The sequence below is a fragment of the Cryptomeria japonica genome, chromosome 10, assembly GCF_030272615.1.
Source record: "Cryptomeria japonica chromosome 10, Sugi_1.0, whole genome shotgun sequence".
Classification (NCBI taxonomy): Eukaryota; Viridiplantae; Streptophyta; class Pinopsida; order Cupressales; family Cupressaceae; genus Cryptomeria; species Cryptomeria japonica.
This window is the reverse complement of record NC_081414.1, coordinates 789,808,320-789,821,835: the sequence shown is the minus strand read 5'-3', so window position 1 is coordinate 789,821,835 and position 13,516 is coordinate 789,808,320. Positions and strand designations below refer to the sequence as shown.

Here is a 13,516-nt window from a genome sequence, read left to right as displayed (position 1 = left end):
TACTGCACATACGCGTCTTCTCTGCACACACGCGCCTGACATACATAGACGTGCCTTTGCTCTACACAAATGCGCCCATAGACGCACCTGCACAACACAGACATGCTTGCATTTGACACAAATGACTTTGCATTCATAGACGCGTCTGGCATAAACACAGACGCGCCTAGCCAACCCAGACGTGCCTGGCACCAACATAGACACGCCTTAGCATTTTTTAACCCTTCTTGACATTATTTAAAGCACATTTAATGCTCTACCTAGCATGCATTTATGACAAAATTTAATGCGGCAAAGTACAAGGAGGTTTTGTGGTACTCATCGGCTCTCCTGCATCTACTAGCCTTTGGAATCAACGAACGCGATTGAATCTATGAACCAAAGCCATTGCTGCTAACTATTGCTACTCTATTCTCTCTTTCTACTCTGCTTTCTTGGATGTGTGGATGACAATGAGGATGTATTCCACTTGTGGTCTATCTTATAGACTACCCTAGCCCTCGTTTCTCGAGTCAGTCTTCTTTATCTTGTGACTCTGTCACTTCATCCGGTCAGTCTTCTTTACCCCGTGACTCTGTCACTTCATCCGGTCAGTCCATTCTAGCCTTTCTTTCTTATCGAGAGATTGTCTGTGATCTTTTCAAACATTTTCATCCAATCTCTTGAGGGGGCATATCATTCCCAACTTGAGGCAACTTTGTATCAGTTCATATTATCTTCTTTGAAGCAACGTGACAAGCTGCATTGTCATAAAGAGGGACAAAATGTAGACACCTGAAATTGTCATGTCTAATTAAATAAATATCTTTATTTATTTAATTATTTTAGCCTAATTCTTCTATTAATTAAATAAATCTTTATTTATTTAATTCATTCATTTATCCTCTTCTAGCCTTATTTCTTATTTAAATAAATACTTTTATTTATTTAAATTACCCTTTTTCCCTAAATTAAATAAATATCTTATTTATTTAATTGATCCCACTTCTTCTATTAAATGAATCTTTATTTATTTAATTAATTCATTAACCTTTTCTACCCATGACACATGTCATTCATCTCTTAATTGATACACTACCTACCCTATTATTATTTTATTATTTCCTCTACCTACCCTCTAATCATAGCCGACCATTTATCTTTACACCTCTTAATTTTATCCCTCCATTTCTTATAGTGTCTTCTATATAAGGAGATACTTCATTCATTATCAACCCTAATCATTCTAATTCAATCATCCTAATGAATCAACTAATCATTCTATTTGAATCAAACATTCTAGCATTCAAACTTTCATATGCGATCAAGCCTACTTGCAACCACATTTCCGTTCTTTGTTGAGCTCTCGTGCACACATAAAATATGAGAGCAAATATATCAAGCAAGATCAATGGAGATAGGAAGAATGAAGATTCAAACCCTATTGGACATGTGATGGTATAATCTTTATGCTTTTATTTGATTTGCATTGTCTTAGGTAATCTTCATATGTTATGGTGGATCTTTGTTGTTGTTAGGCTAGGGTTTTGCAGTTGAATTCATTTAGTCTTTCAATATTGTTGTTATCCATTTTCACCATAAACAGATGCCACTTCCTCTATTAATTAAATGAATCTGTATTTATTTAATAATTTTATTAGACTTTTCTACCCATGACACATGCCACTTATCTCTTAATTCTTCTCTTACCTATCCCCTTTATCATTTCATTATTTCCTCTACCTACCTTTTAATCCTAGCCAACCATTTATTCTTACACCTCTTAATCTTATCCCTCCGTTTCCCACAATGTCTTCTATATAAGAGGATACTCTCCTTCGTTTTCAACCCTAATGACATCATCAATCTTATGCAATCAAGCCTTCTTGTGATCAAGCTATAAACCACAATCCATTCTTTGTTGAGATCTTGTTCACACATAAAATCTAACAACAAATATATAAAACAAGACCAATGGAGATAGGAAGAAATGGAGATTGAAACCCTACTTGACACATGAATGGTAATATTGCTTTATTTTGTTTATTTGCATGATCTTAGGTATCTTCATTTGTGTATGGTGGAAGATTTTCATTGTTAGGCTAGGGTTTTGTGGTTAGATCTTTATTAGTCTTTAAATATTATTGTTTTCATCATCCATTTTCACCGTATACAACTCCAAACTAAAACATCATTGAAATAAAAAAAATCTAGAATGTCTTACAAAATAGGAATATTCATCTATAATGTTGTTATAATTAGAAACAAAATTTAAATTAACTTCTACAATGTTCATTTTCAAAGATTCTAAAAATCACCTACAATCTATTACAAAAATTTGCAACTACAAAGCATGCAGTGCAAATGCAACCCTTGGGTGAGAATGCTCCTAGAAACCCTTAGACCAACTACCCTTGATTCTCTAACCTCCCTAGTTTATCAACCTTGGAGATAAATTATACATTTTTTTATCATCCTCTAAACAAAATAACACAAGCTTGTTAGCAAAAGTGAGAGAGAATGAATGAATGTTACCAACTCCAACCAACCAAATAGAAACTTGTTCAAATTCGAACTTGGGTGCCCAAATTTAATGCTTAGTAGGGAAATATGTTTGAAACTCAAATTAGGAACATTCATTTTTCATTTGTCAACCACCTTCCAACATTCTATTCCAAATCATCAATTTTATCTCTTAAATTGATAGCTTTCATAAATTTAGTTAGTGGGATAAAGTTGTCGATTCAAAACTGATGCCATCTTTTATATTTTAGCAACATTTCAAATATCATTTATTAATTTTCATTAATTCTGATTTAATTAATTTATTTTAACAAATTGACTTTCCCGATGTATTTGTAGGTCATGAATTACTATTTTATAGATAACCAAACTTACTATAAATAGTAAGTGAAGGAGACATGACAAAGTTTCCAATTTTCCCTTCAATACGATTGTGAGTTCCAACAACTAGAAATGACTTTCATAATACCCCAAGTTTTTAAGATCTATATCTTTCATGCATTGTATGCTATCTTTTTAAAGTCATTCACCATTTCTTGATGTCCACCATTGATGAGGGACGGTTGAGAACTTAATCATATTTGATTGGGGATGGTCTCTATATAGAGAGATCTTAGTATAGTAGGAGGTTGGAATTTTTATTGATAGCATTAGAAAAAGAAAAAACATATCTCCAATCCTTCAAACAATGGACGCTTCATAATTTTAGTAAGAGAAAATAACATATCAATGAACATATCTCCTTGTTGTACCTATTTCATTTATTCTTCTCTGATTTTATTTATTGGTTGCACATTCAATTCAATATTTTCTACTTATATCATTTCTTGAATTTGATAGTGTTCAATATTGAAAGTGTGCCTAATCATTCCCTTTTCTCATGGGACTATTTTCTAGGTTATAATTTATTAATAAATCTCTTAGTGAATCTCGTAGTAGTTTATTTTTAATTTTAAGAAGAATTGTCTCCTTTCCCTCTATAGATCTACAATTGTATTAAAATATATATAGAGAAAAAGCATCTAAAATCCTAGAGGCTATATTGCAGGTTATGTACCACATTTGTAGTTTTTCCCATGTTTGTATAGGGGTGTATAATAAGAAAACTTGAATAACAATAAGTTTTGGCATGCTTGATGGGGTATAATCCATAAAATTATGTTTAAGGATATTAATCTTAATAAAAAAATTTAATCATGATTTAGATTCCATGTAGTCCAACTCCCCCCAAATAATATGATCTAGCTATCAAAGTTGAGTAGAGTCTTATAGCCATAAGAAAAGTACCTCATGCCCATGCAATCTTTATTTTATTTATAAAACATTTCTTAAATTCATACAAAGAAGAGAAACACCCACAATGATGCCACCATCATGAGTTCCCATAAATTTAATCAAATGTGATAAGATGAATGATATTAATTATTTGATTAAACGTGTCTCTCATGAGCTTGTACAGACAAAATAGTAGCCCATTGGAGAAAGAAAACATGTTGGTATTATTTCAATATTTCTAAAATAGGGACTCTCTCTGAGTATCACTGTATCAAAATTATATCTCATGTGATGGAAAAGATAAAAACCTTTGTGTTTGACTGCCACATCACCTGTTGTGTCCAACTCTAACATTCCTTGAACACAAATTTGAGAATACTAAATATTTTTCTTTTTAAATAGGCCTAAAAGTTTATTTCTATTTAGAAAAGTACAAATAATAGATTTTAGAATCAAGAAGAGGATGAAAAGAAACCTTCTAACAAGATGAAATAATCTATATGGAGGAGCTCATTGATGAGGGTGATATAAATGATCTAATTAGTTATATTTAAAATGAACTAGCGTCTTTGGGCAAAAAGGGATGTATCATTTTCCAAAGATGAAGAGAAAAATGTTGACACATCATCAGTAACCTAGCATATAATAGAGATTCCAATTATTTTGATGAGTTGCCAATTTTTAGAAAATACTAGTGATCTAATAGAAGGACACTTACATGTTGAGGATAAGAAATGTTAATACATGCAAAAATGGGTAAATTATAAAGAAGAAGAATTTTATCTCAATAGAGAAATATATTAATGGATGTTGATAATCATTTATCTCTCATTTCCTCTGTTGAATAAGAGGAAGGGGTTAAATGCATATTTTGCAATGTGCATCCTCAAATAGGAAATAGTAAACCATCACACCAGTACTACAATTAAGGTACTTTGGTCATGTGCATATAGAGGTTTCCAACCACCTTGAAAGTAATAAATGTTCACTTTCTCATAAGAAATCCTAATAATGTGTATCCTCTTGATTTTATTGAAATACTAACATTGGTTATTTCTGTAGTCACGACTCAATCCCACTCTTGTTTCATTAGGTGATAACCTCTCCATTTGAAATATTTTCATCTATTTTTGGCTGGCAAATATTTCCAATTGGATAATAGTTCATCTCAATAGGGATGTTCTATTCATGGATGATGATAATCATTTAGATCTCATGTCCTTTTTTGAATAAGCGAATAAAATCAAACACATTTTTTCTTTTGTGCATCCTAAAGTAGGAAATACTAAGCCATCATATCAGTACAACAATCAAGGCACTTTGGTCATATGCATTTACATGTTGCCAACGATCTCGGGAAGCAAGGTCATATTGATACTAATATTGGTATTCTTGTAATTAATGATTATGAGAGGAAATAGGTAATTAAAAAAAATGTCACGAAGGGACCCATACTTACCTATAGATAGGAGCATCCATGGGTCCAAAATGTCACACTTCCTTCATTTTAGTTTCATGGGGGAAAAAACTCATATCAAAGTAGATGGAAAAATAAATCAAAGATTCATATTCTAGAGAATCATAAGACAAAGAGGTATTAACTCTTTCTATTATATTTTTATAGCTCATTTATCTTGTCATGCTAGGCAATTAAGTGGATTGAAAGTATTAATTCAGAAAGCTATTTCGTGATCCTAGTAAATAGGCATGTTCCTATATTTCTAGCCGCACCAAGTTATACACAAGTCTATTTAAAATGGTAAAATTCAAGGAAACAACATTGAAGCTTTCATGTTTCCTTCAACAAGTTTTTATAACTCAAGCATTCTTAGTAGTTCCAACTAAGATAATTATAATTTGATTGATATCTAAAATGCATGAGCTGATCTCCTACTAGAACTACCGAACAAGAAATCATATACCTTAGTAATATTGTAGCCTAGACTACCTTCATACATGATGAATATAAAGGTAGACAAGAAAGGTAAGTCTTCCAACCTTCTCTAGTTTTTGGCATTATCAATAATATCTAAGACCTAGTGTTGTTTAAAACCACCAAGAACTTGAGAGGAGTACATACATGTGTGCTAGAGCACATGTATAATGAGAGAACATAAAAAATTTGGGGTTAGAGTGTGGAAATCTACACTAGCCCAATATATGATCCCTCAAGTGAAATGATGACATGAGATTGAAGAAACCACCTACCTATCCAATAATATTGAGGGGCTCATAAATTCAATGGACTTACTAAAATATCTAGTCACAAGATCAACAAGTCTAATAGCTACATGCAAATGTTTAAAACAACATCTAAAAAATGAATAGAGTAATAATACTAGTGAAGGAACTATATGCTTCTCATTGGGAAAGGATTATCACAAATTTGCAAACCTTAGACTCACCTTAAAACTCACAGCTTCTACTTAGGTACTAAACGAATAAGTTGGAGTAGTAATCTCATGCTATCACCAAAGGTCTCCTAGGATCAATCCTTGGTTAAGAAACACTATAGATTTCCTTATGAGGCACTCCTTATCATAGGTCTTGACAATAGAAGGCTAGGAATAATGAGAATCAGTTAACTATTAAGCTTAAACAAAGTCATTCTAAAGTGTAATACCTAATCTATCACCCTAGTTGAAGTCATGTAAGAGATAGACAAACACATCATATTAGTATAATAGTTCTCCCCTCTCTTTTTAAAATTTAAAAATATTAGAAGAATTCATAACAATGCTTATGAGCAAGCAAGTAGAGTAGGCATTATCCAATGGCTAGAGCCATTCACTGGACATCATACAATTTGAAGCTATCCTCTATGCACTTTCTCAATTGAAATTTAAAGTAAATCTCTAGTGGAGGGGAAGGGTTCTAAAGTATAAACCATAAGGATATAATTGGTTTAGACAGGACTTTCAAAGCCTTCAATAAAGAAAGAGATGTATCAGCTTCATGCTACCCTAAAAAGAATTTATATGCTAGCCTTTATTCATGTACATTATTTTAGAGTTCCAAATGTCCTGCTCTTTAAAACGGATGTCGGTAACACGAGAGTTATATACAGTTGATTTCGTAAAGAATGGTTACAATTTTTCAAAAATGTCAATAACACATGTTTATTAACCCCATTTTAGAACCAGAATAACTGAAATGAACCCACTAGCCACCTAAGCTCGATCAAAACTTAGTGTGTGCTGGTTCAACCCAGCCCGTCAGTTGTAACACTAAACGAAACTCCCCGTACAAGATAAGGGGAAAAGTCACCATCAATCAAAGTTTTCTCGTTTATAGAGAGAGCATCTCCTCAAGCATTGGGTCTCATTTCTGAACTGACCAAAGCCATTATGATGCCCAAGAAAAAGAGAGGAAAAATCATCATCAGAATAAAATAAAGATGTAAAGCAACAAGAATGTCTAACCATGGACGGAAGGAACCGAATTATGCCAACCAGTTTGATCTTGGAAAAACTATAAGAGAAATTCATTCCCTGTGATTTGTATGACGCAATTCACCATCCATAATTTGAGCTCTTCATTGATTGTCTAATGTGAGTAATTCGATATTTTGTTGTCCTCATTTCCTTCTTATTATTACTTTTTAGCTTTGTTTAACTTGTTTTTAAGAGCTTTGTTGAATAGGAATTACTGTGACTCAGAACTCACTCCCAATCGTTGCCTTGTGAAATGCTTGTATTACAGTGCAGATGGTTTTGATTTTATTTTTGAAAAATGGCCTTATTCCTAATTTAATCTATTTTTATATTATTGGTAACTGTTGAGCATGTTCACTTCATGTATGAAATTTGACTTGTTAGGTGCTCTATTAAGAGTGTGAAAAACAGTGCACTTGAATAGAAGATGAATATTCTAGCAAAGAAGTGCCAATGCATTCTCTGTTATACATATTTGATAATGATTCCTTTTAAAAGTTTAACTGTTAAAAGAGCTGTAAATTGAGTTTTTTTATTGATTTCTTTTACTGTTATTATTTGGATGAATAGTGTAAGAAAAAGTGGCTGGAAAGAATCACATTTAGAGAATTCATATAAGGTTACAGTTTTAGTGTTTATAAATATTAAAATATGAAAACACGCAATAATTATTAAGCATTGAGAGTTAAAACAGATGGGGGAGGAGAATGATTCCAATTTTCTGTGGTTTCTGAGTATTTATTAATATTATGTTGGATGCAAACTAATTGTAATATAAAATAAATGGCAAGAGTTAAAGACAAGATGGAGGAGGATGATTTGTAATTATTTATTTGTGATTTCTACTATCTTATATTATTTTAGATGCATGTTCATATAGATGTTCATATGATTGTTTTTTAAATAGTCACAATATTTGTTCTCTAAAATGACTACCAGATACGAAATATTACGTGAAAATAAAACCAGAACTAATAAATTTAAAGAAATCCTATTGAAATTTTGAAACATACTATATAAATTCTCCGTGTTTCAGGATAATTAATGACTTACATGTTCTGACACTTTACTTTTGTAGGTGAAGTGATAAAAGCAGAATTTTGCATGCTGGAGGAGGTCGAGCTCACAACTAGGTAATTTTGTTTTCAAATATCTTTAAATTCCTCTTTTCAGATTGAAGTTTTGTAAGAAGGCAAATTAAAGTTGGGTTTCATGGGCTTTAGAACCAGGAGGTTACAGAAAAAATTGATATAATGAAAGATGAAAAAATGGATATAAGAAAATATCAGCTCTTAGTTTTTAGGTCTGCAGTTTTGAGAAGTGGAAAATGTGAGAGATTAGAAAGTGTTCTATCAGTTTAGATTTTTATTTAGATTTTCATTATTTTATTTTATGTTTTTTGATCAGTAAAGGCAGAGCTGAGTTTATATATTCGTTTTGAAAAAAAACATTCAGTATATATATCCATAATTCGAAAAAGATAATGAACCTAAGATATGCGTTTGAAATCATTCCCTGGATTTACCAAAAAACCTTCATTGTTTATGGCCACGAAGATCACAAATTAACTTTCAAATATAAGTTTAGGTTTAGCAGAGATTATCTAAAGTATTTTAAAGACAAAAAAACTTAGAGACCAGCAGCCAACTAAAGGCTTTGAAATGTCATCAAAATAACCAGCAGAATTAAACCTATCTTTTCAATTTTCTTCAAGAGGCTCGACAGGGGGAGTTGGGGTTCTGCCTCTTCCAAGGCCTCTGCTCGGAGGCCATCCTCAATCACGACTAGAACCGCGACCCAATCCTCTATCACCACCTCTCCTACCCCGTTCAGCCTGGGGTTCCTCTTCTTCTCCTTTTGGTGGCAGAATTCCATCCAACCTTGCAAATTCGTGGAGTTCCTCCTCCCTACCCAGATCTTTTGGATTCTCACCAAGGAAATGCCATTTGAGGTATCTAAGCCCCATACTTGCAAATGCTCTATGATTGTCCATGTCCTTGCCTTTAAGGTCGAGCAAAAAGGAATAATATTTAATGAGTTCTCCGGAAACGTTGCACAAAATTCTATCACTTGGTCGAGGAGCTCCTGAATCATGGAGCGCCTTGTTGAAGATTTCTTGCAATTCTAACAGAATTTCATCTGGGAATAGCTTCTTTGTGAGGATCCAAACAACTTGTTTGGCTAGCTTCGAATCCAGTAGAGAGGCGACGAATCCAGATTAGAAAAGAATAAAAGCTTGGAAAGAAAGCGAAGTAGAACCTAGGCAACACTTTATTATTCTTTTGAATTAAATTTCTATAAATTTCCAAACTTACTCTTTTTTATTTAATTTTGAAATTCATTTTAAGGAAAGATGGACATGAAAATAATCATTAAAATTCATGAGACATAAAGAATGTCAACAACACTCAGTAATTTTTTATTTTTTTTAAAGAAGCGCATAAAACCCCAGCCTTAGATCGAGGTCTTGAACAGGTCATAAACAACTGTTTAACTGTTTCTTTTTCATTCCCAGGGTTGCTGGACTGTTACCAATGGCGGAAAATAGCAAGAAACAGGCTGGGAAAGAGTGGGAAATAGAGGTAGCAGATTCAGAACAACGCTACTCATGGTTCGATGATGTGAAGGGCAGGTTTGAATTTCACAGGACCGAAGACGATAAGCCAAGAAAGCTTTCTTGCGTGTCCATAAACAAAGTGCCTATGTATCTCAAGGACTTAAACAGAGGTGCCTATCTGCCTCGGGTGGTCTCTTTTGGCCTTTTCCATCACAGGATGTCTCAACCACTCTCTGAAATAGAGTTACACAAAGTAGAGGCCGTAAATCGATCAGCTGAAAGGCTCCCACCAAACCAGCAGCACGCACGCTTTCTAGTGGAAAAAGTGCAGAGCTTGCTTCCAGAAATTACAGCAAACTACGAAGGAAAAGCAGAGTGTGAGGAAGAAATTCTTGCGTGGCTCTTCACTCTGGACGGATGCTTCATTCTAGAGACTCTCAGGCTACTCAGTGATGAATCACAAAGGAATCTCAACGGCGATTCACAATGGAACCTGGATCCTGTTTTTAACAGAAACAGGGTCCGTTCTATTCAATTCGATATCCTAACTGATCTTCTGTTGCTTGAAAATCAGGTCCCCATAATCCTTCTCCTTGGGCTATTGGAAATGGAGAACAATTGCACTGAAGAAAAGGCGAGGATAGAGCTGCTTAGAATGATATGCGATGGTATAATTGCCTTGGTTCACCCTTTCTCATATTCTCTGCAGCCAAAAACAGGGGAGCAACCTACAGAGCACAAAGAACGCGAGGCAAAATTGAAAGAAGCCCTGCAGTTGAAGTACAAAAATATGAAGGAATACAACCACATTTTGGGATTTTTTCATGATTTCATTGTGAATGAGTCCGAGAGTACCCATGAAGGAGAAAAGGCAGGGGATGTTCATATTACACTTCAAGAAGACCGCCATCATCATTATCTTCGTGATCTTCATCGTCATAGAACAGCTCATAAACCTAAGAACGAGTCTCATTATCAATACCTCATGGCTTCTGCAACAGAGTTACACAATAATGGGATGAAGTTTAAGTCGTACGAGAGAGTTCCGTCCGCCATGTCCCTCCGTTTCGACAAACAGAAAAAGACTTTGTTTCTCCCTGTGATATGGGTTTCTGATGCTACAGATTTGATCTTCAGGAACCTGATGGCTGTGGACGTCTGCCAAGAAAAAGAGCTCACCATTATTTCAGAGTATGTGTTTCTAATGAATAGTTTGATCCAGTCTGAGGAGGACGTGGCTTTGCTGAGGAAGAAGGGAATAATTCAGAGCTCCATTGGAACTGATGAGGAAGCGAGTGAGCTGTTCACTGGTCTTTGCAAAGGGGTTAACTTCACTTTCGCTGATGAAGATAAGTTTATGGGTTTGAAGGTTGCTGTCAACGAATGGTACAAAAACCGAACTCTGGTGAGAATTAATGACTTCATGCAGAAGAATCCAAAGCTTGTGAAAATTTTCACACTGTTTTGGGGGGTGGTTCTTGTCCTGGTAGCCGCAGCACCCTCATCTGTGCAGATAATTAAACAATTTTAGTCAAACAAGCAAGAAGAATTAATAGCTGAGTGATTAAGAGAAGCCGACATAGGTTATAAATATGAATGTTACACTGTTTAAAAGTGTGTCTATGATGTAGTTCTTAATTGGTTAAGCTGATAGTAATATATGTGGTTAAAAGTTTTGTAGTTTTAAATATATTTGAGTGTAAATTTGTTTAGAATTATGAGTAATTCAAAAGATTTGTATAATGTCAGATATAAATAATAATTGTGTTAGTGAAATCAGGTATATTAAATATATTTATTTTTGGATGTTAAAATATTACTATTTTAATATGTTCTCTTAAATGACTTTTCCTTGCAAGATAAAGAAAAGATAAATAGATTAAGCTAGAATGGAGATTAAAAAATACTTAACTGTGTGTATGAGTCATGAAAGAATTTAGGATTTGGTGTAAAAGTAGAGAAAACCAGTAAAATCTTAAATGTTTTCTATTATTTTATTCATATTTTATATTAATTAGTTATATTATTATTGAATTTTTTTTGATAATGACAAAAGAATTAAAGAATTTTAAAACTTGAAAGAGTAATTGAATTTTAATCTCTTAATGCTTCCTAATCCTTCTTACAATTTGCATGTAATAATTTATTCCCTTCTTATATCAATGCTTTAAGATAAAATAATTTGTCATGCATTAATGTTGATAAAATTATTGATTTTCTACTTTGTTGTCAATCATTTGTTTACCTTTCTTAATTTGAGTTTTTTAAAACTTATAAACCCCACAATCTTATGAACCTAAAATAAGTGCTTAAATTCCAACTTTACTATTTTTTTGTCATAAAAAAGTAGTTCTTTTAGGTTGTAGCTATTATTTGTCTTTCAAATTTTTTTATTAAAATATCTACACATGATAATGCTAAATTTCAATCAAGAGCTCCATCAAAATATTGTACTATTTTTGGAATAATTTTTCAACTATTTTTCACAAAACTTATGAACAAGATGAAGAATATGTACTTTTAAAAAGCATATAATTTATTTAAAATTATTCTTTAATTTATCATATAAATAAACTAAATTTCAATTTAAAAAAAATTGTCAAAAATAAATATTCATATTAACTTAGGTATTGGTAAAATTTATAGTGATTTTCAAAAAATAAAATAAATTTATAGTGATTTAAGAAAGTTTTTGAAATTCTATCATTTTGTAGAAATAAAAGTATCATAAAATCAAGAACATAAAATCTAATAAAAATGAGAATAATGAAACTTAATCATTGTGAAAAACTAAAGAATCTAAAGAAACTTAATTTTTTTTATCAAAACAAAATATAAGATACAATATTAACATATAAATTAGAAAATGATAGTTTTGAATGTTTAGGTTCTTGACTTTTCACCGAAAAATTTGTTACATAATAGAAATAATAATATAAATTATAAATTTATTCGGGTGTAACATAAGTTTAAAAAAAATTTAATTTCAAAAAATTTGATATCTTGCTCCATGATTCTGACACAAAATTATACACACTTCTCCACTTGGCGAACCTCCGCAGGTGCTTTCTAGTTTAGTTTGGATAAAAAATTCAGAAACCCAAGCACAAAAAACTTGAGCAAATAAATTAAGCATTCGCGTAGTAATCAAACTACTTACTTTGGGCTAATTACTTTGTGTTTGGTAAATAATAGTGTTTTTATTAACATTTTTTAATTAGTTTTTGTAAGTAGAATTTTTTCTGATCAAATAAATAATTTTTTTTTTTTTTGATAAAAGTGGATGAAACCATTGAAATTATATTAAAAATTTGTTTTTCTTTTACAGGTGTTTGGTTCAAAGAGCACTGAAGGGAAAGAACTAGTAAGAAAACCCTTCAGCATTGCTCAAGAAAACATAAGCCTATCTACCCATTACAAAAGCTCATAGGCACCCCCCAAAAAAAACCCCAAATACATAGCCATCTGCATTAGATATAAAGGAAGTTGTCATAACCAGCATAGAAGAGAACATATCAAAATAGAACCAGTGTCATCCAAGCATGACCAAAACTAGTGCCATCAACCCTAAACCATCATGTCTACAAAACACATGAATCAAGGCCTTTGAATAGAATAAAACTCACAACCATAAGATATCCTAAAATAAGTGAACCCGCCAGCACAAAAATGGTGAGCAAACATATGACAATCTAGATAAGAAGAAGAGAGGGATGATGAAGACCCTGAGGAAGAAGAATAAGACCGA

General features: G+C 32.5%; 1 protein-coding gene across 1 annotated transcript; it reads left to right on the top strand.

The window, feature by feature from the left end:
* The first annotated feature begins 7,289 nt into the window (after nt 1-7,289).
* LOC131859497 (putative UPF0481 protein At3g02645) lies at nt 7,290-11,388 on the top strand. Its single transcript, XM_059213314.1, has 3 exons — nt 7,290-7,328; nt 8,290-8,344; nt 9,727-11,388. Exons 2-3 carry the CDS (start codon nt 8,316-8,318, stop codon nt 11,297-11,299), a joined length of 1,602 nt encoding a protein of 533 aa, XP_059069297.1. The 5' UTR covers nt 7,290-7,328; nt 8,290-8,315; the 3' UTR covers nt 11,300-11,388.
* Nucleotides 11,389-13,516: the final 2,128 nt, after the last annotated feature.